Source organism: Corvus cornix, chromosome 3 (assembly GCF_000738735.6).
Source record: "Corvus cornix cornix isolate S_Up_H32 chromosome 3, ASM73873v5, whole genome shotgun sequence".
NCBI lineage: Eukaryota > Metazoa > Chordata > Aves > Passeriformes > Corvidae > Corvus > Corvus cornix.
Window position 1 is genome coordinate 105,537,612 of NC_047056.1, and position 23,021 is coordinate 105,560,632.

Below are 23,021 nucleotides of genomic sequence, written 5' to 3' on the forward strand. Positions count from 1 at the left end.
ATGCCCCCATAATGTCACAAGGGATTTCTACTTCATTTCGGTGACAAGGCTAGTCTCACTAAATCACCCAGAATGAATTCTGAGGTCTATTTTTCCTTAGCAAAAGGCACATAATCCTCTCAGCAAAAATATTTCAGCAAAAAGCACGGAAGAATAAGTTTTGGGTTCTAAATTCAGCATAGTTCAGGCCTCCTACAGCAGACTTTCAGACTAAGGCAGAAAATCCTTGTTAGACTGAACCATCACTTTTTAAAGCGAGCCTTGTTATACTTGCAAACTGCTAGACTGGATTGAGAGTCAGCAAGTCCCAACTTATCATCATCAGCACATCACCCAAGTTCCAGCAGAGCTTTTCACCTGGCTCTGGGCATCCTCACATGAAAGCTTGGAACCTGTTCCCTGCGCTTGCACGAAGTGAACAAAAGCCATATCCCATAAAGCCACAGAACCTCCTTTGTTTTGTTACAGAACATTTGCCTCTTCCCTTCCCCAAACCTAGTATAAAAATATCACTACCATTCATCTCTATAAAAATACGAAATTTCAGGATGAAAGATACACAATAGAAAAAAAAAAATATTGCATCCCTTTTGTAACACATGAAATAAATCCAATATATTTACAAGGTTAATGAATCTTTAACATATGAAAATTGTCCAGTACCTGGCAAATTTGTGCTGACTCAGAGCTAGAACTTTTCCTCTTATTTCTGAAACAATTTTGCTTTTGTCTTCAGGACGACCATGCTCCAGTACATGTTGAATAACGTAATTTCCATACTGATCCTGAAAATAAGATGACTTCAATTTTTTTTTGTGTTCATACCAAGTAATAAATACAGACAGCTTTTGTACATGAGCATTAAGTATGAAATTACTAACTGCATGAATAAAAGGAAAATACAATAATGTCAACATTACAGTAGCAAAGTGATGCAAAACATACTTCATCAAGAATTACTTAATGGGCCACAAATTTTACATGAAAAATGTAAATAATCTGTAAAACCAGTGTTTTGCTAGAGTATCTTTTACACTCTTAAAGAAAGAAGTCCTTAAATTTAAGATCATACTTTTTTAACAGCTGTAACATTCCCCTGAACACCAAGCTACAGTCAAAAGTGTAAGAAAAAGGCTTTTTATATCTTCTTTGCCTCCCAACTTCCAAATTCATTTTCATTAAAACTATGGAAGGAAAGAAAAACAAAAAATCAATGTCTACAAAACCAAAAAGAGAGGCAAACGCATTTAAACTAGGATACAGGAGTAAATTATGATAACAACAAAAAACTCTACAGTGCATTACAAACGAGTGTACGCGCACTAACCTGCACTAGCTGCTCTGTGTGTTGATGCAGTTCTTCTAAGATTGGCAAAGTCTGCTCAGCAGTGCAGTGCTCCAGAATACGCTGAATTACTCTACAACCATATGGATGAGTTGAAAGTACAAATACCTTGAAAATAGGATTGCAAACTGAAGTTAAACCAACCAAAGCTCACATCTATTGCAATTACTGTGTTCAAACTGGAACTGAACATACCAACTACTATTAAAAAAGTTTTGTCTGCCAAGACCAGAATTCCGTTTCCAGCAAAAGTCAGGAAAAGATGAAAAAGCAGGTTTTTGTGTGTCAAGGACTCCAGAAACCATGTAACTAAGAACCCAACTGTTCATTACAATGTTTCTAGCCTACACAGCTGCAAAGGAAAGCCTGGAAGCACGACCCTTAGTTAAGTGCTGTTCAACTTTCAGGCTTTCCTTTTTACTTAATTTTCAAATTTTAAGACTTTGACACTTATAAAAAGGAATTTGATTATGGTGGCTGATTTTCACCAATTTCATGTTCCAGCATACACAACAGGCTCCCAGTTACAAAGTTTGCAAATAACTACTCAAAACGTACAGCCAAATCTTGCTTATTCCTTCTGCTTGCTTCTCTAGAAGCTAGGTTTGTGGTTTGGGGATTAATTCCAAGAATTTCAGTGTTGGTCAGGACTGAACACAGAATCTTGTATGATTAGGCATCAATTCAAATGATGCAGGCAGGAGAAAATGGTAAGTAATATCACATAAGTGTATCATTTTTCATTTGCCATTTCATATTAGCTAATATTTTCTATATATAATTACTTGGCGCTCAGGATGGATGTTCAGTAAATAAACACACTCACACTTTAGTCAAGGAGCTCTATTTACAGTTTAAAAAATGCATCTCATGTACCTCATACACACTTTTTGGTGTAAAAAGACACAACCGTAGAAACCTTGGTATGCAATTTAGTACTATGTACAACTATAATTCTGGTATTGCTGTTGTGTAAAATGAGAAAGATACTGTAGATTTTATGAGAAAAATACACTTGGCCATCCATTAAAGTAAAATTTAGTTATATAGCCAAGTTAGTAAGATTTTTACAATTCTTCTCAAGACTATAAAAGTACACGCTTGTCTCAGAGGATTAAAATGTTATTTAGCTGCAGCATATTCACTAGCCTGCAGCACAATATCAATCTTATAGTAATAACTTTTTTTGGAAACAAAACAAAAACCCCAATCTGAAGTAAACAAATATGACACCCCCTTCACTCCACACTAGCCCATATGCAGGGAACAGATTAGTGTATTTCATCACTGCAGTTCCTTAAGGACTGACATTCATTGGGAAACACTGAAAGACACACGTGTAACACAAGCAACAGGAGAGGAAAATGTCATTTTTAACAAAAAATATATGCTAGAGAGCACATACTTTATTACTATATGAAAAATGGCCCTGTCAAGAGTTGTGAAGGAAATGTGAAATGGTGTTATTACAAAACAGAAACACAAAGCCTGGGCACACGAGGTCCTTTGTATGTATTTATATGACACCCACTGTGTGTATTTATAATACATCCAAACAAGTCTTTCTAGAGCCTCCTCTCCCAACAAATTAATCTTTTCACAGCATGTTAACTGTCTCTCCAACAGCTTTTCCATGTCATCATCCCCTTTTTCATTCTACTTAAAATAACAAAGTGCCAAACACTATCTTGTACATGCAAATGATGGACAAAGACTTGCAAATCTTTTTCTGTGAAATCTAAGCATCCTGCAAAGAGGAAATGAACCATTGACACTACCTGTCCTTTGAATGCATCAATGATGAACTGGAGTGACTGGGGCTGAACACACTCAATGCATTTTTGTACAACATGGTTTCCGTTTTGATCTTTCACGCATTTCAGAACATGGCCATCCAGCTCTTTCACCATTTCATTCTGGAAAAACAAAGATTATCCTTGTCTTTACGATGATATTTCCCCCCACTTAAACAAGGAAAAAGTTAATTTCATCCTGACTCCAATCTTCATATTCACTGGTGTTAACTGTGAACCTCAGTATTTTCATTTAAACAACTATTTTAGCCCATAGGATATTTCATGATGAAGGGAATAATCAACAATTTAATCAAGTAAAAAGATAGATACAATAAAAATAAATAAAATAAAATCAAATCATTGCTCTAACTTACAATTACCTGCTGGTCAGGTGAGATTGACTCGAGTGCTTTCTGGATAACACGACAGCCATACATCTGGAGGGCCAATGGCAGAACATGACCTCGGATGCGTGTTGCCAGGGCTAACTTTTGATCCAGACTTCCAAACTAAAAGAAAATAAATATGCTGTTAACAAATGAAGACATATTGCAGCATGCTGGAATTTACATGTCAGAGTAAGTATTTTCAAGATGTACGTGATTGTAATATTTGAATCATTTTTCACTTCGTTTTTTTGGTGGGTATAATTAGCAGAAGCTTTTCTTTTCTAAATGCAACATTTTGTAATATTCCATATCCAGTCACATACCTGCTGTCAAATGCATGACCTTGAAAGACAACAGAAGAAATCTATGTAGTTTTCATTTGTCTGTCTGTAGGAATATTTAAGTGCAATGAGCCACTTCTTAAAATAAATTATACCAGGCACATGGATCACAGGTCATTATTAGGTATGAGTCCAAATCAGACTTTTCCTGCTATCTCAAAACTTGTACTGTCAGTGTATCTCACATCTTGTAAGAGAGGACACTGAAGTGACCACTGGGACAATCAGCTGCAGGCACAGCAATACTCCTGCAGCACTGCTGAGAACTGTCAAACTTAACACCTGTAGTCAGCTCTGAAGAAAGCGCGACCAACATCACCTGCCTACTTAAACATTGAACCGAGGTCCCCTTCTACAGGTAAGGCCATGCACGCTTTTTTCTGGACAACTGTTCTGCAGAATTAAGATGAAAACACTCAACTGACAATGATTAACTGAGTATTCATCCAACTCAACATTATGGAAAAAACAGCAAATAATGACCCTTGAGCAAAATCAAGATCTTCCATATCATCATATGTCAGTGACACTTTTCAGAAGATATTTTGATTGGTTAACAAAAAAAAGTAAAAAAGTGAGCACATTGTTTCACAGATTACTCACTAAAAATGACATTCTTGTTTACAGCAAGTATCTTATTCCTTACTGGACATTTTCCAGCTTCACCTTCTCTCCGCCACTCTTTGATGTGGCCCTTGATTTAAAGTACACTATACTAGATACCCTTTCTACATATAACTTTTCCCAGGACACAGGTATTACTTTTTTCTTCTCTCTGCAAGCCAAATCTTGTAATTTTTTGATAAAGCCTTTTTTTACCACATATTTTTTAACAGAAAACAAATCTGTTTTAAATACTAGTTGTAGCAATATTGGCTGTATGTTATGATAGATACCCCTTACTCAAAATTCTTCTGCCTCAATATATTTTATGGGAGTTTCCTCATAGAGAGCACTGGATAAAGTTCACACAGCTGTTTAAGTGCAAGGGTGTTTTCCAGACCCATTCTGTACCATGATCCAGTAACCAATAAAAAGCATCTTTCAAATATTTAAGTCCCCTGTCATCTCCTGAAAGTCTCTCTAAGTTCTGCTAAAAGGCTTGTGAAGCCTCAACGTGCAGCCTGTGCATTCACCAGTGTTCACCAATACATGCACCACCAGTGTAAGGAGAAACTGTGTCCATTATGACAAAAAGCACTGGATACAGAACAGAAAACATGTATGCAGAATTACACACTTGGGCTCTGTGGAAGTCATGTAGAATTCTGCTATGGTGTTAAGAAAAAGACCAGTTAAATTTAATCAGATTTACAGCACTTCATTTGCATGTCCATCCATAGACTTAGTGCTATGCTTACCTCAAAGAACTTCTGTATTACATAGTTTCCAAACACATCAGTCATCAATTGATAGGCTGCTTGCAGGATCTCATTAAATACCATCTGGCGCTCAGCTGGAGTAGCTCGCTCCAGCTTCTGCTGTATAAATCTAAGGGCAAAAAAAGGTACATTATGCTTTGCATCAACAACAGGAAAACCTCTCAAACAGTTTCAATGAGACACCTCAACACTCTAAAGAAAGCATTTATAAAATTTATTAAAATGAAAGTAGTGCCTTTGCATATAAAAGGATACATTTTTGTAAAATTGACTTAAAAACTTTCATTTGAAAAGCATTAAAGATGAAAAGAATAACAGTAACTAAGTACCTGATGATGTACTGACAAAAAAGTTTTACATTCCAGATGTCACATATTTTGTTTTCTTAATCAACGCCTTTTTTTGATACCTAAATACTAGAGTTTAAAAGTCTAATTATGAGGCTATTTCTACACTGAGAACTTCTACAGGCAGCTAAATTAGTACTACTTTTACAATGAAATTTTCTAGAGAAGGTCAGTGTGTGCTCCAATTAATGGCGTGCTTTGAATTAAGATGACAAGCACCTCATTCAAATGTTTGATGTTAATAAAGCAATATCAAAGCAGTGAAGTATTATTAACTAGTCTTATAAGAATTACCTAGAACCATGCTGGTCTTGGGAAAATTCAACAATATGTCCAAGAAGGTCCCTTAGCTGAAGATTAGGGAAACGATTGTTTCTGAAATCCTCTAGCAATCGGCTGCGTCCAGAAGGCATAATGTCAGACCTACTGTAGCGGAGGCGCGAAGGAGGGAAGAGCTGGCTGGTGGAGCTAAAGAGGCTGGAGGTGCTCGCCGCACTGCGATACTTGGCTTCGGCTCCGGGGGCTGCAGAAATATAGCGACCACTACCATTTGTCAGTCCTCCTACAAGGAAGCAGCTCTGTCAGCAACGGCCGTGAGGAAAACGAGCAACAGCAAAACAGCAAGTGCACTAAAACTACGGATACACCCTGGAGCCAAAGAAAACAACAGTGTTGTCTTGCTATTTACATTTTACCTCATTATGGTTGCAGGAGTTAGATAGCTTTATCTTGCAATAAATAAAACCATTCTCCTCCTCATTTTTATTTTACGTGAGGGCACCAGGAAAAGAAATGTCATTAGAAGAATATATCAAGGCAGGTAAAGTGAGCACCCACTCAGCCTTACAGAAACTTTAGAATTGAGTGGGCCTTAAGCTTAGTGGGCAGATTTCCACTTCATGAGTCATACTGGCTTATACCCTTGTTAGTAGTCTTGAAGTTAGCCAATTGTGTCAAAATAGACCATGAAATCTGAACTACCCTTCAGTCCCTACTGAGATACCTTTCCAACTTACAGCGTGTTAAGGGCATTTTTGGGGAGGCACGTGTGGTGCCTCTTGTCATGCTGTACCTGTCCTGCAGGTTATTTGATGACTTCAGCATCCCGAGCTTTCAATCTGGTACCTCTTCTAAGCACTAAATACGTCAAATTTCAAACCAGGTAACAAAAATACTCTACTTAATTCTCAAACAACCACAGATATATAAAATTGAAGCTCCTTTCAGAAACATGAAGTCCTTTCCTCACTGCACAAACACTCATCACTCTCACTAACACTTCATCCTTCCTTACTTTTTAAGAACTAAATTGCCTTCCTATGTCAAGGGCCTACTCCTTTTCACTAGTGATTCCACCTACAGCTCTTGTCACCCCCCAATCCTATGCACTTCTCCTCACACCCGGCACTCTGATCAGTTTGTGTCACTCTGAACTCCTCCAGCAGGCCTCTCCCCTCCACTTTACAACAGGCAGCAATTATCATAAAAAGCATCCAAAGCATCTTTCCCAACTGCTGTATTTTTTTAGAGGGATACCCTTACTATACTACAAGCAGAAATATTCGAAGACAATTCCCACACAAAAACCTCAATTCTACTACTAAAACCAAACTAAGCAAAGAAAAAACCAAACATTCCCTAGAAGTATTGACTATGAATTGGAAAAGGAAAGCATTTTGTTTCCCTGTCTAGAAAGTGACATTGTAATTAAAGCCCTTTCAAAATCAACAGAATAAATACCTACATTTGAATTTAAAACAAATTGCAGTATGTGCTGTTTGAATGGTGCTCTATTACAAACTTAATTTAAAAAAAAGGCAAAAAAAGAAGAAAAAAAAAAGAAAAAAAGAAAAAGAAAAAAGGTGACTGTGCCCCAGCCAAGCCTTCTCTTGGTTCCAAGTATTTATAAGGCCAGGCAACAACACTGTTACAGTGGACTGGCAATGTATTAATGGTAAAGTTATCTTTCTCAAAAGGTCAAATTCCAGTACCAGAACCTGAGATGTTAATGCTCTGCAAGACACATCAAGCATCACATTGATTGCACTGTATGGTATTATGCCCTAAAATAGAAATAATTAATATTTATTTTATAATTAGTCTTCAAAATTCGGTGACAAGCATCAATAAATACTTTATGCCCCACAATATCTTTTAAAAACCACTAGGTTTTCTTTTAAATTAAAGCCTCTTAATTCTTTACAGACAGGAAAATCAAGTTTTTGTAACTATCAGTTTTAGTTTCCACTGACAAACACTATTTTCAGAAAAGAACTGGCAGCAACATGGTACTAACAAACAAAAGAATAAAAAACCCCCAACATTCTGCAGGTGAAGCAGTATGCAGAGTGATGCTCTGCTGTAGTTTCTCCTCTAGGAATGGCCTTCTAAAGAACAAAAAAAGTAATGCAGCTGAAATGATGGCATTTCTCATCTGGACTATGTAAACATATGAGTGCAATCCTGGCTTCCCTGTATCAGCTGTGCAGTAACACTATTTAATATCACGAGAGGGCACCAGAGCCCATCTGAAAGGAAGTTATAGGCTACTCTCCTGTTGCAGCATCTCTATTGCTCCACTGATCGCATGCTCAATTCTGTGCCAGAAACTAACAGGGCAGTTTTGATCATATGCTCACAGTCAACATACACAGTCACAGAATTGCACATGTGAATCAGGAATTGTTTCCGCTTGGTTTTTTTTAACTGAGCCTTCATCTCTATAAATTAAATGCAACAATTTATCCAGAAACTAAAATAGAAATTAAGAAACATGGTAGCTTTTAACAAAAACACTATATATGTGTAATATACATTTCCTGCTTAGAATTATCAAGCCTTTTTTCAGTCTAATTTGGGAACCATCACTTTTTAAGACTTGTAAGACAACTATGCTGCAACTGGGAGGCTCCTGTCTAGCCTGTGAAACTATTTCAGACAGTCACGTTAAGCAGGACAGTAACACAGGAAGGCTGTATTAAGAAAGCACATCCATTGTGCCTGTGATCTCAGAAGCACACAGAAAGCAGAACCTTGTAAAACACTGGACACTATTATAAAAAAGAGTCATTTAATAAGTAATTAGCTTTTATTCTCATTTAATCTTTAATTACAGAAATGTTACGGCTCAGTGGCAACCCTGAGATTTGAAAAATAGTAAAACTCCCAAAATATAAGCATATTGTCTTAGGTACTTATTACATGCAGACATAATTGTGAGTACAATGGCCTATTTTCTACTCCAAACTAGGAAAGTAACAGCCTAGGTCTTGTAAGTTATTTGGGGAACATACCCTACTGAATAAGGCACTGAAAAATTAAAACACTTATTAGACATTAGTATAGCCACATAGTTCCAAACTCTTGGGGAAAGAAGTGTGCATTTCATTCTTCAAATATCAATTAGCTATCACTTCTGATCTCATAAAACAAAGATCTCCAAAGCACTCAGTAGTATGAAGTTGTTCTACAATTTAATTGAACCTAAATCCCTGTGACTAATCCACAGGGAGGAAAAGGCATAGAGATATAAAGGGGATATAGATAATCTAAAACAAAGCCCAAGTTTCAAGGACACAAAGCATGTTAAATTACTGACTCCTTAACATAGGTAGCATATTATTATATGCTACAGAGAACATGAAAAAACATTAAAAACTAGATCTAGGCATATTTATTTTGACAGCATTAGTCTGTATTTATCAAAGCATCTTTTTGATTACTTTTAATAAAGACAGAAAATGTATCTACTGCATAGTAACTTATTTACATGTGTCAGCAGTATTTTCTAGTAAAACACTCGTGTATATAAATGTTTTGAACTTAATTTCTACAGAGTATTTTTTCATCTGTAAAAAAGGAGCTTCATCTCATCCTCAGATAAAAGTTTCATCTTCATATGGAAAATAGAATTATACATATCTATGTATATTTTAGGAATCATTGCAAGTGTTTATTATACCTAGTTTACTGAAGCCCTACAGAGGAGGGACACAGCAGAGGCAATGCAAAGCTCCCCATACTGCCTTGCCAAGGCGCCTTCCTTTACTCTTACCCAGAATGACCATCTCTGAAGGTAAAACATCAATCTGAACTGCTAACAAGCTTGGCTCACAACACACAGAAAATAATTACCTCCGAAAGCCCAGATTTTAGAAATCCTACCCTACACCAAAACTCTACTCTTAAAATGCTGCAGTGTACCATCAAACAGGGTAAGGATTACCAATCTAAAAGGATTTTTTATGACAATGGAAAAACACTTCCTCCTGCAGCTCCTTGTACTTGGGAGTGAAAGGGTAGTTCAAATTCATGACCTTACTGCTCCAACTGATTACAGTAAAGAAGCAGTTACAGACAACTGACAAATCCCTTCAAATACAGGAAAACTGACACTAGCACAAAGTCATTAGCACATTGCTATTTTAGGATGTTGGAAAAAAGGTGGTGAGAAGAGATAAAAACAGTAAAATATCACAAATTTCTTGTAAAAGGGAAATTGTTCTTTTAAGCTACAAATTGCAGCAGTGTCTGACAAAGGGGTTATAAAACCATGCACCCTTTCCCAGTGTTGTGCTGTAGATTCTGGTGGCTGAAACAGGAGCAACCGAGTTTGATGTCCATTTTAAAACAGGAGTTAAACTTAGCTGAACCTGTTGATACAAGCAGGCAGGACAAGTTTGGAAGGTGGAGGGAGAGCTGCATTTGACAGGCATTATCAAAATACCAATGGAAACTGCATGCAGACATGAACTTACAATGTTCTACTCTGAAAAGTGACTGCATGATAAACATACCCTTCTTAAAATACACTCCCTGTTGATATCAGGTATAACTTCTCATTTGGTGAGAAAGCTTTTATTTTTTATTTTTATTTTTTGTATCTGAGAACAAAACATGCTTCCAAGAGCAGCTGATGAACACACCAGAATAAATATAACAAGACTGACAACTGCAGAAATGGTCTTAAACTCTGAGATGGTGCACTTTGAATGTAACTGTGCAAAAATAAAGCACAGGGCAGAAAGGCTAAAAAAACACTGCATTTTTCTGCATTTTTTGTAAAAGCAAATATCCAGAAGATCTCACTTTCCCAATTTCAGGCTGATTTTGCAATGTAGCAAAACATTTATCAGTAATCAAGGTCCACTTCACTTGGAAGACAAAGAGGACACAACGGAAGCCAACAAGCTTGTGTCAATTTTCAGAGTACAACTGTATATTCTGGCAGTTACACACTGATCTAGTACATGATTTTAACAAGCTATTAGGCTTAGTTCACACTGCCAAACAGTTCAAAATGGGTCAAAGTCAGTATTTAACAATTTCTGCTGATAGAGGCAATCCTCTATACTGATCACAGTCTATTTTCTTGTAACTGAAAAAAAAAATCTTTTAACATTTATCAAACATGAAACAAACAAAACTTTGAATGTTTTAAATTTTAGATAATGCCTTCCAAAATTTGATTTAAGAATAGTTTTCAGCAATATGAAAACTATGGTGAGAGTACTTCGAAAAGAAAGAAAGAAAAAGATTTCCATGATAACCCCATTGTCAGATGTTCAGAACTTTCTCAAAAGCCTCCATTTGGGCTGAAACTTTCCATGCTTGGTCTCAGCCCAAAGGTGAACTTTGTAGACCTGAAAAAGGAAAAAAGGTAAGTAAAAAAAATAAAACGTGCTGAAACATCCCCTTGCCCAGTTTTACTTCGGGTATTCAGCACTTAACCTTGAAGGGGATACTGTACTGCAAATGTAATATATTTTAATTATTTAACCTTGTTATACAAATCACTCACACATTTCTCACTTAAGGTGTATTCTGGTAGGCATTTTAATTTTTTTTTTTCCTGTTTTATTTGCACTAAGAGAAGTATAGGGGATTAGGCTGCCTATTGCAAGCATGGGACTGTGCACTGAATAGTTACTGGAGCAACAGGCAACTCAATCTTGAATTACATCCAGTTTCACTGCATGACTTTAGCATCCAAATTAAGTGACTGCAAATATTTGCAGCAGGAAAGAAAAATTTTATTAGGTAACCTCAGGTTAGAGGCATTATCTTCTAAATACACTGTATACTGTGGTGGGGGTTCTTTAGATTTTTTATTTTATTTTATTTTTTTATTTAAAGAAAGGTTGAGCTCCCATGTCATCTAACTAGCCAAAAAAATTTAAGAAATTATTTTCAGCATTCCTTAAAAAATACATCTGATAACAGAGAGCCACCACTGACAATGCCTTTGCTACTTCTTTGACAAATGCCTTTTTTTTTGTTTTTCCCTTCCACCAGCCTGGTGATAAACTACTGCCTTCCTGGCAAAGTATCTGGGCCATGAGGTTGACTGATTCAAAAATCACCTTTCGGTACGTTTTGCATTGTGAGCACTGCTCACTTTTCTACTTTATCATTAATGAAAGTCACTTCACTGTTGAACACATCACCTAAAATGTCCTTAAAGTGGTAACACAGTGGAGGAGAAACAAAAATAATGCACCTTCGCATGTCATACTGTGGAAATGTAATAGATAAAGGACCAATAATTCTTACTGGGCACTCTACTGGGCTTCTGCAAGGGAAGAAAAATCAGTTGTTGGCCCGATACTGCCAAAAGGTGAGTGCCCTCCACTGTCAAATCAATGAGCATCTGAACATGCTCTTCACCTTTCAGGAATAGTCCCTCTTCATTACAAAACTGTTTAACAGCAAAGGTAATGTGACATCTCTTATGCAACATATATTTTACACATAGAAATACATACACACATACAAACAAAAAGTGTTTTTTTGGTTTTTTGTTTTTGTTTTTTTTTTACCTAAATGCAAACTGGATGAGGATCCATGTGATGAAAGTGATGGCGGTGGCGTAAGTGAATGTCCTGGCGTTTGGCTTGGCAGAGGCATGCCTATTGGACTTGGAGAGGAGGAAAATCCCAGACTATTGTAAAATGGCTGCCCTATGGGTGCTAGGCTGCTACTAGATCTTTTGTACAAGTCAGAGCTAGTAGATAGAGAATCTCTCCTTGTGGCACTACTACTTGCAGAACTGCCAACTGAAGAAGAAATAAAAAGACCCTAATTACACAGTGTCAACTGAATAAAACCTATCCCCAACTACAGCTGGGCAACAACAGATGTGATCACAATAATTACAGCAATCGTTATGACAAAGACAATTACTGTGATAACCACACATGCTTTCAAATAAATCTAAGTGGGTATAAACATACCACTGGCAAGTAATTTCACCAATGTCTTTCAACATTTCACACTAGACTTCTCACAGTAATATTGCAGTACTCTTTTAAATGCCTGGCTTCAGGCTTTGGGACAAATATGGAATTTACAAGATTAGATTACACTGTCACTTTAAAGAATATATGATTCTAAAAATATCTCCACTAAATTATTTGATAAACTTTTTTCCACCAAAAATTATTAGTCAGACAGTGACACTCATTTCAGGAAAAGTCTAGAGGCAATTAGTTGTTGTTTAAGGGTTCACAAAATAATTTATATTGCTGTTCAGCTGTTTCTGAACTTCCTCGCTTGTGAATCCCTCACCTGTAGGAAAAAAATGACTACTTAAAATTCCCTATGAGAATTATGGCTCTCAAAGAAGTGAGAAGTGTTTTGAAAAGATATTATAAAGAGGAAATAGGCCAAGAAGAAGATGACAAGCAGAGCAGAGATAGGAAAATTAGACGAGAAATTAAAAACGTCAGTTTACTGCTATCAGTGTTTCTGAAAGTCAAATTAGACTAGAGGCTTTGGATAACAGTGTATTAGTGAAGGACTGGTTATCCTGCACAGCATCATTCAGCAAGGCGATGAGTGGTCTAGGACAAATTAGGAGAACAATTAAAAGTTTTTAGAAATGTTAAATTCTGGTATCTGCTGCATACTAGTGAAATATTAAACTAGAATGCCTGTTTTAAACACTGGAACATTATTATACTCATGAACCAAACCAAGATTATGGATATTTTAATAACAAGTATCTTTATTAAGCTGAATTTGAAAAATTGATTATTACTATTGACTACTTCAACTTAAAAAGGAAAGGTCAGAATTTGTACTTCCATAACCTTTATCCTTTTCAAGTACCTTCCTATGAAAGCTGGCAGCATGGCCCAATATAAAGATCACCTAGAACTTCCCATTTTAAGACACTAATTTGTTTTCTCATTAACAACTTGGCTAATATTTTTCATGGCAGGAACTTGCTTGGACAAAATTTTTAATAGAACTTCTGTCTAAACACTGCCATTTCAGAAATACTGGCAAAGAAAGGTGCTTTATCCTTACCAAAACAATCTAGCTACCTCTTTGAGAAGTTAATGCTTTCACGTACTCAGACTAAATATGCCAGCAAAAGGAGACCTTCATTTCACTTTTGGATTGAACTAAAAATCTTTGCAAAATCACAGTTCATCCAAGTTCAGCACAGATCTGCTACAGACTCACAGCTGAAAACTTAAGCTCCTGACCATACACAGCACATCTGAGATGGCTGATTAAGGTTATGCCTGCAACTGAACTTCAGTGTGCTATGTCAAAAAAGACTCTGAAACTGCTGTCCAAGATTCCACCTTGTGTTGGAAAGGCCCGCGAGGCAATGTGGAAAGGAAGTTTTCTATTTCCAGTGCAGGGGAGACAAAAGCCAAACACAAGTAGTAGACTAGGGAAGGGGGAAAGAGAAAGGAAATCAGGAGGTAGAGAGAAAGGTCAGACAAAGGAGCCAAGAAAGAGACTGCAAGAGAAACTGGCAAGCACTTTCAGTGGGACTGAGGATGAGAAGAAAGCAGATCTGAAGAAAAGTTAGGCTGTAGAAGGTGTATGTGACTGTGGGGCAAAAAGGCTGGAATAAGTAAGCTGATGATGGGAACATCACACAGTACAAGTAGAAACAGAAACATACTTAGGAGAGGGAGGGAAGCAGGAGATAAATGTTGCCTGGAAACTGGGAAGGAAGACATACAAGAGGAGAAGCCAGAAGGAAAAGACACTGGACTAACTAGGCAAGGAGATTGAGAATAAGAAACCAGAAGAGCAAATTAAGGCAACAGTTGAAAGAAATCTCAAGCTTTGAGACCAGCTCTACAGGCTCTGGCTCAGTGAACTATATAAATGTTAATACAATGCTACACGATGGATTGTTTTTTCCATCTTTCAGGGTTTCTTACTCAGCTAAATTACTGCAGCTTAACAAGTTACCCTGAACCAACTGAACTGCATTTTCACACACAAGCCAAGCTCACAAACCCCAGAAGATAATTTGTGTTAGCTTACTCCTCTTTCCCCCACTTTAAGATAATCCAATTCCCTTACAGTTGTTACAAGCCAGAAAGAAGGCATCTGGAAAGCTGCCATAGTTGATCTAATTCTTGGCTACCTGTTAAGCTGCAGTAACTTATCACCATGTACCTAAACCTTTAAAATGGAGTATGAATAACTTTATTATAAAAGAACAGAGACTGTAAGTACATACAGTCATTTATATGGTATGTTCGCTGCTTTCAGTTGTTACTTTGTTCAGGCATTCAAGCTAGAACATGCTCACCTTTGCATTTTTGCAGCTATTTTTGTTCCCTGCAAAAACTGAAAATGTAAGGGCAAAATGTGTCCTGCCATCTATCAGTCTTCATGGCTATATTTTAACTGAAATTCAACCTTTTCAACATACTGACGGGAGTTACAAAGAAGCTGAAGCCTTGGCACATAAAAAATTAAACTTGTTTTCAATTTGCCTCGATATGCATGAATACCATTTGTTTAAGTGCTTATCTGTGTAATTCAATTCATATATACATAGAGGTCAGAACTCTAAAAAAATAAATAAATAACCAGAAGGAATTTTTTAAGTGGCTATTAGGGCAAGTACAATTCATACTTAGCAGAAGGGCACTTTCAATATACTTTTATTCTAATAATACTAAAAATAGTTCAGGTTTAGATAGCACCTTTCACCAGCACTTCTCAAACTGCAAAAGCATAGGGGTTCCTGCTTCCCTGTGCAAACCACCATGCTAATTAAATCACCCTGGATACTGCTGCAAGACTTCAGCATGTGCTCTCTGTGCTGAGGGCTTTGGACAAAGCTCTGGAACTGACCTTTGCTACAAGAAAAAGGCTTAATCTCCTGTGCCAGAAAAAGCTATGCTGATTTTTCTTAAGCAGATATGCAACTAAAATTTGTGTTCTATGGAGGTTCTTCAGATAATGCAGGATAAAAACTTTTATGACTTAAATCTATTCTATCTAGAGACCTTAAATAGTTCCACTGTATTAAATATATGTCTTTATTATCACTATCTACCAGTGTAACGAAATTGTACCTAGAGTGAAACACAGCTGCTAAGGATACACTGACACCCTACAAGTAGCTCAGGACAAGTTATATTACATAAGACACACTTAGCACATTTTGTAAATAATATTTACTTGCTGTGGCATTAAGGAAAATTAAGAAAACCTACACTACTGAGTAGCCTCAATTTTAATTTTTTTTTTTAATTAAACATGGGATGTTTTGAGTCTCCTCTTTAAAATCAAATATTGGACAGGATCTGTGCAAAATCCTGATTTTGGACTTCCTAGCATTAGTTTTGTTAAAGTAAACAATTTTTCCGATTATTTTATGAAAAACAACACTGAGAAAAACTCTGTGTTGGTATGCAGTATATTTGATGTCACTAGTCACACTTAGTTACCAAATAACAACTACCGTGTCTGAACACTGAAGGGTGTGTTTTTCCTTCTGTTTTTTCTCCCAAATATATTAAGCCATCTTGTAACAATTTTTTTAAAAAATTACTTTCCTTAGGGCTAATTTTCCTAAGTTTTGAAAAGAATACTGTTAGAGTACATACAATTCCCCCAATTTCTACCCATCTGCAAGATACACAAGATTAAACATGCTCCACTGATTTAATTAAAATACTATTAGTAATAAGATGCAATTCAGTGCTGTAAACGTAGAGATTAATAGTAAATGGAAATAATTCTTCAAAAAGAATATTTCTCTTGCCTTACTAAAACTGAATCTGAAATACAAGAAAACCTATGTTGCATGTTTAAAAACTATGTGAATAGTTTTTATATATGTGAATATATGAATATATATGTGAATATGAAATTTCTGCTTTAGAGCAGAAACATGAAAAAATATTTTAAATATAAACAAGTCAATAATATTTAGGAGCATCTGTTGAAATAATTAAAGGCCCCAAACATGCACAGACCTATTTAGGCTTAACTATATCTAAGAATAAACATGCTAGAGTTAACAAGGACTATTCTTGGGTATTAAGACTCTTTGTTTTGTAAATCCTTTAAAAATGTTACAGAAACAAGCACTTCAATATTAGATCAAATTTAGAAAGTCATATGCTATTTAATTTGTTTGAAAAAAAATTAGGAATTTTTCTGATATGATAATTACAACAAAAGAATGCATATCTTCAATATCATCAACTGTTATTTTAACCACAGAATGAAGACTTCCTTGAAAACAAAAGCAGCTTACTGAAAAACAGTAACAAACTTCTGGGGCAGAGTACAGTGATCAGTATGGAAAATTTGGAGATACCTGTGACTACAGGATATTGTTCAAAAATGCATCTTGTACACAGAACCCAAGTGAATATTAAAAACCTTTTTTATTCCCCTAAAATTTGTTTAAAACTTCAATAACCTATTTTTCCATTCCTTTTAGAAATGTATGTGTATATACGATGCCTGATACAGATACATTTTTTTGCTTAACACAAAAGTCTCACAGAATGTCCTCACTATATTAACAACCTACCTGATGAGCCAAATCCACCAAGTGCAGAGCCGATAGCTGCTCCTAAAGAGCTGCTACTTCCAAAGCCAAGAGATGTGCTTCCTGGTTGGCCAGGACCATGTGAAAAAAGGGAACTGCTCTGGGAGTTATTGGTCAAAGAGTTACTGCCATAAAATGAATTGGATTGTAGGCTACTATTTGTTTGCTGTTGCTGTTGTTGTGGCTGGGCACCAAGTGGCCGAAAAAGACCGTTCGTGGCTCCCGCGAGATTGTTTGCTGTTCCTCCAGCTGAAGCAGCTGCAGCTGTAAAACACATGTTTTCAATCATAATTACTCTCTCAAACATTTCTGACTGAAAATGGATTATTCAGAACTAAATTGTATTTTCTTGAAGCCCTCTTAAAACAAGCAGAAATTCACATATTAAAGAACAAAGAGACTTAATAGTATTACATAATCTTAATTACTCAAGGAAAAAAGGTGAAGACAGCACATGTTTTAGGCTAATCAAAGCTCCAGGACTGTTAATGTAATTGAGGGAGTTTTCAGTGTAAACATATAAGACATTACTGTTTACTGAACTTCTTATATCCAAAGTTGCAGTAGCAGAGTTGCAGCTAAGAGTCATTCAAAGACATCTTCAGCTACTGTCAGTAACAAGTTCTGACTAAAGAAAGAAGCTGATAGATTAACTTAAAATCTAATTTTCTGAACAAATTAAGTTAATTAATCCAGGGTTAATATTCTGGATTTTAATTTAACATGCAATAAATGGTTCAGTAATACTAGATCTTACAACTGGTAAAAAAGAAGAAGAAACTAGAGACTTTTGATATAACTAATTCTCCTCTTTTGCTTTCCATTCTATACACAGCTTTTTCCTTGTCACACTCTTCAGGAGAAAATACTTTCATGAGAAAAGCATAGCAAGGCTCTAGAGCAATCCATCTTCTGCCAGGCCGAAGCAATGAAATGATGCTTCCTAGAGGACACCATTTAGGGGACTGATGAGAAATGCATGTTATAATGCATGGGGAAAGGAAGGAGAAAATGTTCCTATCTGACAAGTAACATTTGCAGAAACATGCTTGTGTATGTATGGGAAGAGGACTGTAAATTCCAATTAAATATTGAAAACCCATCTCTGAGAAACAGCATTCTCAGAGAACAGGAGGAGAGTGAATAATAAAGCAAGCATGCACAGTATATCCTTCAAAACTAGAAAACTTCACAGATGCATAGAAAACAGTAATATCAAATACTAATCAACATTACTGTTAAGGCTCAGTAGAGAAGTGAAAGAAACCTCTGTGCAGGGCAAAATATTTACCTGCTTGTGCTGCTGCAGAACTGATTAGAACAGGAGTTGAGGCAACCAATCTGACTGGTGCGCCAAGGCCAGTTCTCGCTCCAGGGCCTACTACTAAGGCACCAGTCTGATCATAATAGGCAGTGGGAGCCAGCACTTGGTAGCCTACACAACACAGGAGACAAGGATTAGTAGTACAGATAGTCTCATACAGTCAGCATTTCCTCTCTCCTTGAAATACTCTTAACCACAAACTACAAACCAGCATTTCTGCCACACTGTCTTTGAACATCAACTGGACGACAAAGAAAAAGCAGTAAACATCATAAAACACTGGAACAAAATCAGATGTAGAAAAGCTTCAAGAGATTTTTTACAACTAAAATAACTACTAAAACTAGTTGTCTTAAGTTGAACTTACGGTCAAGGTTAAAGTTTCTAATACCATAGGAGAAGGTACAGGTACAATCCAACTGACTGTATTAGGATCATTAACAAATCAATTTCTTTCAGCAGTTTAAAATACTTTACATTTCTCTTGTACTCATTTGTACATGGAAAAGCTATTGAAATGTGCACAATTAAAGAGCTGAGCTAAACACAAGTCTGGCAATTCCATACATTACCTAGCCACACTTAAAAGACCATCTGCAAAAACACATTAGGAAATGAATGCTGTGTGTGCAGGAATATCTTGGAGCAGTCAGTTACACAGGAATAAAAGACTGTAATCCAAGCATAACATTTCATTCCGTTGACATTGAAGAATCGGAATTGATGAAGAAAAGGAGGAGGAGTTGAAAAAGGAGAAAAGCAAGCAGTAGGAAGGAGTACAGGATACAATATATGAATGAAGAAAAGCAAGAGAGACAAAAGAAAGCCAAGCAAAAAACCTTTATTTAGGACAAGAGCAAGAGAGTTAATTTTAAAGCTCTTGACACTTAATAGTGAAGTAGATGAATTGGAGTAAGAATCCCGAAAATCTGGAAGACAAGCTACAATAATCTAAGAAAGGGTGCTGACATTTAAAATGCAACAGTTTCTAATTGTTAGGTTGACATTCTTATAAAGCGATAAACCAAAACTCAACGGAATTTCAATATTCCTCCCATGTTCAAATATATACTAGCACTATCAAGAAAAAAGTCAAGATTGCAAAAGTCGTGCGTCTGGTTTTGTACATGTAAGAACAAAGATTCTGCATTCCATTTTAAGTAAGCTGTTCACATCAGTTGCCTTGTACACTCAGAACTAGGTCTAGCAGAGCTCTTTCTGAAATACATAATGACCTAAACATACCTCATTTCAGGTACGTACCACAGTCACCAGCCTTCTAAGTCATATTTTCTCCTCCTCAATTTCTAAAACATCTCTGTAATCTCTTCTGCCTAGACATGCTCCAAAAAAAGGAGCTGGAAACATCTGCCTTCTGGCCTGGTGCTTACAGTGCTCTGCAGGAAAGCTGGATACACAGGTCCAAATTCTCACACATTAAGAAAATCTGAAGATATGAAGAAGACTCAGGTAGTACTGAACAGGAGAGGAGCAATGAAAATCCAGATCTTTAGGTTCAATTCACAGTTCTGGAGGTGAATGCATTATACTGGTTACGAAAAATTGTCATTGCTATCATTCTATACCTGTTTGTTCTCACTGCTCACTAGCTGCTTTGCATTTCAGGCACATCTACCTCCTCTTTCCCACCAACAGTGCAAGAAGACAGTTGTCCTCCACATTGTTTGTTTGAAAATTTGGCTAGTTAAAGCCAACCAAAACAGGTTCTTACATCTGAACTGGTTAAAAAACCTTTGCTAGAGGTGCCGTTGCCTCTTCCACCTACAAAAATCTGCCCTGCTGCTCTACCACTTCACCACCAAGAAAGGTTTCCCAAGGTAGGGAAAGGTGAGAAACTGTTGTCTGTTTTACCGTAGTTCTGTAGAGAACACAAAATATTAGTGACAGAATAGGAACACTCTTTATAAAGACGTGTTCCTGCACACATCAGCAATGTTTAATTACTAGTACCTATATAATCTCTGCCTATACTCACAGCAGGTTCAACTGATAATACCATGTTGGTTCTGCTCTTTCTGCTGTATCATAAAACCACTTTTTCAGAACTCAGAATTGGCTAATACTTACCAGTATTTACTCTGCCCACCTACCCTCTTCGAATGCACAAGCCCATGGATAATGCTGTAACTGTGTAAGTATAACTGTATAAAAAACCCACTGCTTTTATGTTTACACCCTTCCGCTCATCTGAAACTAATATACAGCTTTTTATATGACTTCAGACCCACGACATAAAGAAGCTTATTTTCCAATACAAAATACTTGGAACGGGGACAGTTACACTTTGCATAAATTAAAGTTCCTGAAATTAATACTAATGCAGTTTAATACATTAATACTAGATTTTCTAAAATAATTTACTTGTATGACTGGTAAATGAAAAAATGGAAGCAACCTGCCCATGCTCTTTACACTACAAGATGCCCAAGCCCTCCTGATACTTCCCTGATATTATCTGAACCTGTAATCCACCCACAGACAGTACATTTAAAATACGTAATGACAAGCTAGGTCAATAGCATCCAGATATTGTCTGTCACAGAAGGTTAAAGTATGAGAACTGATGGGTTCATCTCTGTTTCCAGTCTCTGGAACACATTCGGAACCAAAATAGGCCTCAGCTTTCTACTTAATTCTACTACAACAAAGCAACATAGGACTATTTGTGAAACTGCTAAAACCTTGCTAAGCGCATCTACAGCCTCAAAGGTATAACATTTTTTGCTTTGATGTCAAAAATAAAATTTCAGGGAGACCATCTCAGATCAGATTAAATAACTGAAAAACAGCTCTCACAGCAAAACTTAGATCTTCTCCTTTCCCTTCCTTTGCACTATTCCAAAAACTGTGCCTCATCCCAGAAAAGTGAACACAAAGCTGGAAGCTTCCCCCGCCTTCTCTCTTATCAAAGATAAGGTGGTGACTTGGCAGATCTCTCTAATTCCCTCTCCTCCAGTTTCAGTTTTTATTACCTTTTTCACATCATCTTCTCTCCCTGTAGCTGTGCAATTTCCCCTCCAAATTAACAATTATCAAAGCTCACTTCAGTGCCTTCACATTCAAGTTCACTGTGGTGTTCCCATGCAGTCAGAAAACTAAAACATACTGTTTCCTAATCAGTTCCTAATCACACCTTTTATTTTAGAGTTCAATTGCTCTATCTACATTTACTGTCTCTGTATCAGCAGGGAATGTGAAAGCAAACAATCTAGTTTATCAATGTGGTGTTTTGCTGAAATGATTTCTAAATAGCTCCAGAAACTGGACTCTGAAAAGCTTTCTGATTCTTATCACACAAACCTTGAATATACGTAAATAACAAGAGGAAATCTGTTCTCTTGGCTTATGCAGCTCATCCTTAGTGTTGCCCTTGTCCACCCAGTAATGCAACTTCCCTCAGTGATGACATCTAAATGTATGTCAGTTTGTCACTTCTCTCTACACAATGTAAGTTAGCAGATGTTACACTTCTTACTGCCAACACTATTATCTGCCCTTTTAAAAATGCCATCCTCTCCCCTCCCCAACTCTCCTTCTCTAAAACCTGAACCCCTATAAGCTTTTGCTTGTTCTGATGAAGACATGCACAGCCTTATCTCTGCACATACTCTCACAAATCAAATACAGAACTTACTATCCAGCCAGTAAAATATTTATACTTTCTATAACCACTGTAACTTTGCCTATACTGTAACTCCCTGTATACCTGCCATAATGAAATTTTGACTTCTGTTTCATACTACCCACTGCAATGTCACACTTCAAATTCCTGTCGGTAATAAAACCAAAAAACGCTATGCCAGTGGATAGAAATTGATGATTTTAATGCTTTATACATGGGGATTTTTTTCCAGACTACTCATTTTACATGCTCACCTTCAAGCCAGATGAACCATGACAGCTTTACTGTGTCAGCTCCATAAAACTAAATTGTATCTGACCTAGTCAGTGCAGTCAATGGCATCTCTGGAGGGATTTGGCTGACCAGCTGTTACAGACATCTCTTTCAGGGTAAGCTGAGCAGCTCTGCAGCCTCTGTACAGCAACTGCACAAGGGAGATCTCCACTGAGCACAGTGACTCCTTAGACAGCTGAGGTCACAAGTACATTCCTGACTTTGGATGATTCAGCCAAGTCCAGATGTTGCCTGTGATGAGAACTGGTTTTACTCTTAAGCAGTTTATTAATACTCAATGTATACTGATTGTACTATGAAATTGGGAATACCCTCTGACTCTCTCTTACA

General features: G+C 36.7%; 1 protein-coding gene across 10 annotated transcripts in view; it reads right to left on the minus strand.

Annotated features, from left to right (window-relative positions):
• The window catches only part of PUM2 (pumilio RNA binding family member 2), a 77,412-nt gene that overhangs the window by 4,462 nt on the left and 49,929 nt on the right, over positions 1 to 23,021 (minus strand). For 5 of the 10 annotated variants that reach the window (XM_039569678.1, XM_039569684.1, XM_039569682.1 and 2 more), the window contains 9 exons: positions 18,722 to 18,865; positions 17,413 to 17,694; positions 12,419 to 12,655; positions 5,895 to 6,162; positions 5,233 to 5,362; positions 3,516 to 3,650; positions 3,124 to 3,261; positions 1,328 to 1,453; positions 664 to 785 (listed from right to left, as the gene is read on the minus strand). In XM_039569678.1, coding sequence (XP_039425612.1) covers positions 664 to 785; positions 1,328 to 1,453; positions 3,124 to 3,261; positions 3,516 to 3,650; positions 5,233 to 5,362; positions 5,895 to 6,162; positions 12,419 to 12,655; positions 17,413 to 17,694; positions 18,722 to 18,865 — 1,582 coding nt within the window. The remainder of the gene's footprint in view (positions 1 to 663; positions 786 to 1,327; positions 1,454 to 3,123; positions 3,262 to 3,515; positions 3,651 to 5,232; positions 5,363 to 5,894; positions 6,163 to 12,418; positions 12,656 to 17,412; positions 17,695 to 18,721; positions 18,866 to 23,021) is intronic. The other 5 variants (XM_039569683.1, XM_039569681.1, XM_039569680.1 and 2 more) reach the window with 3 other exon arrangements.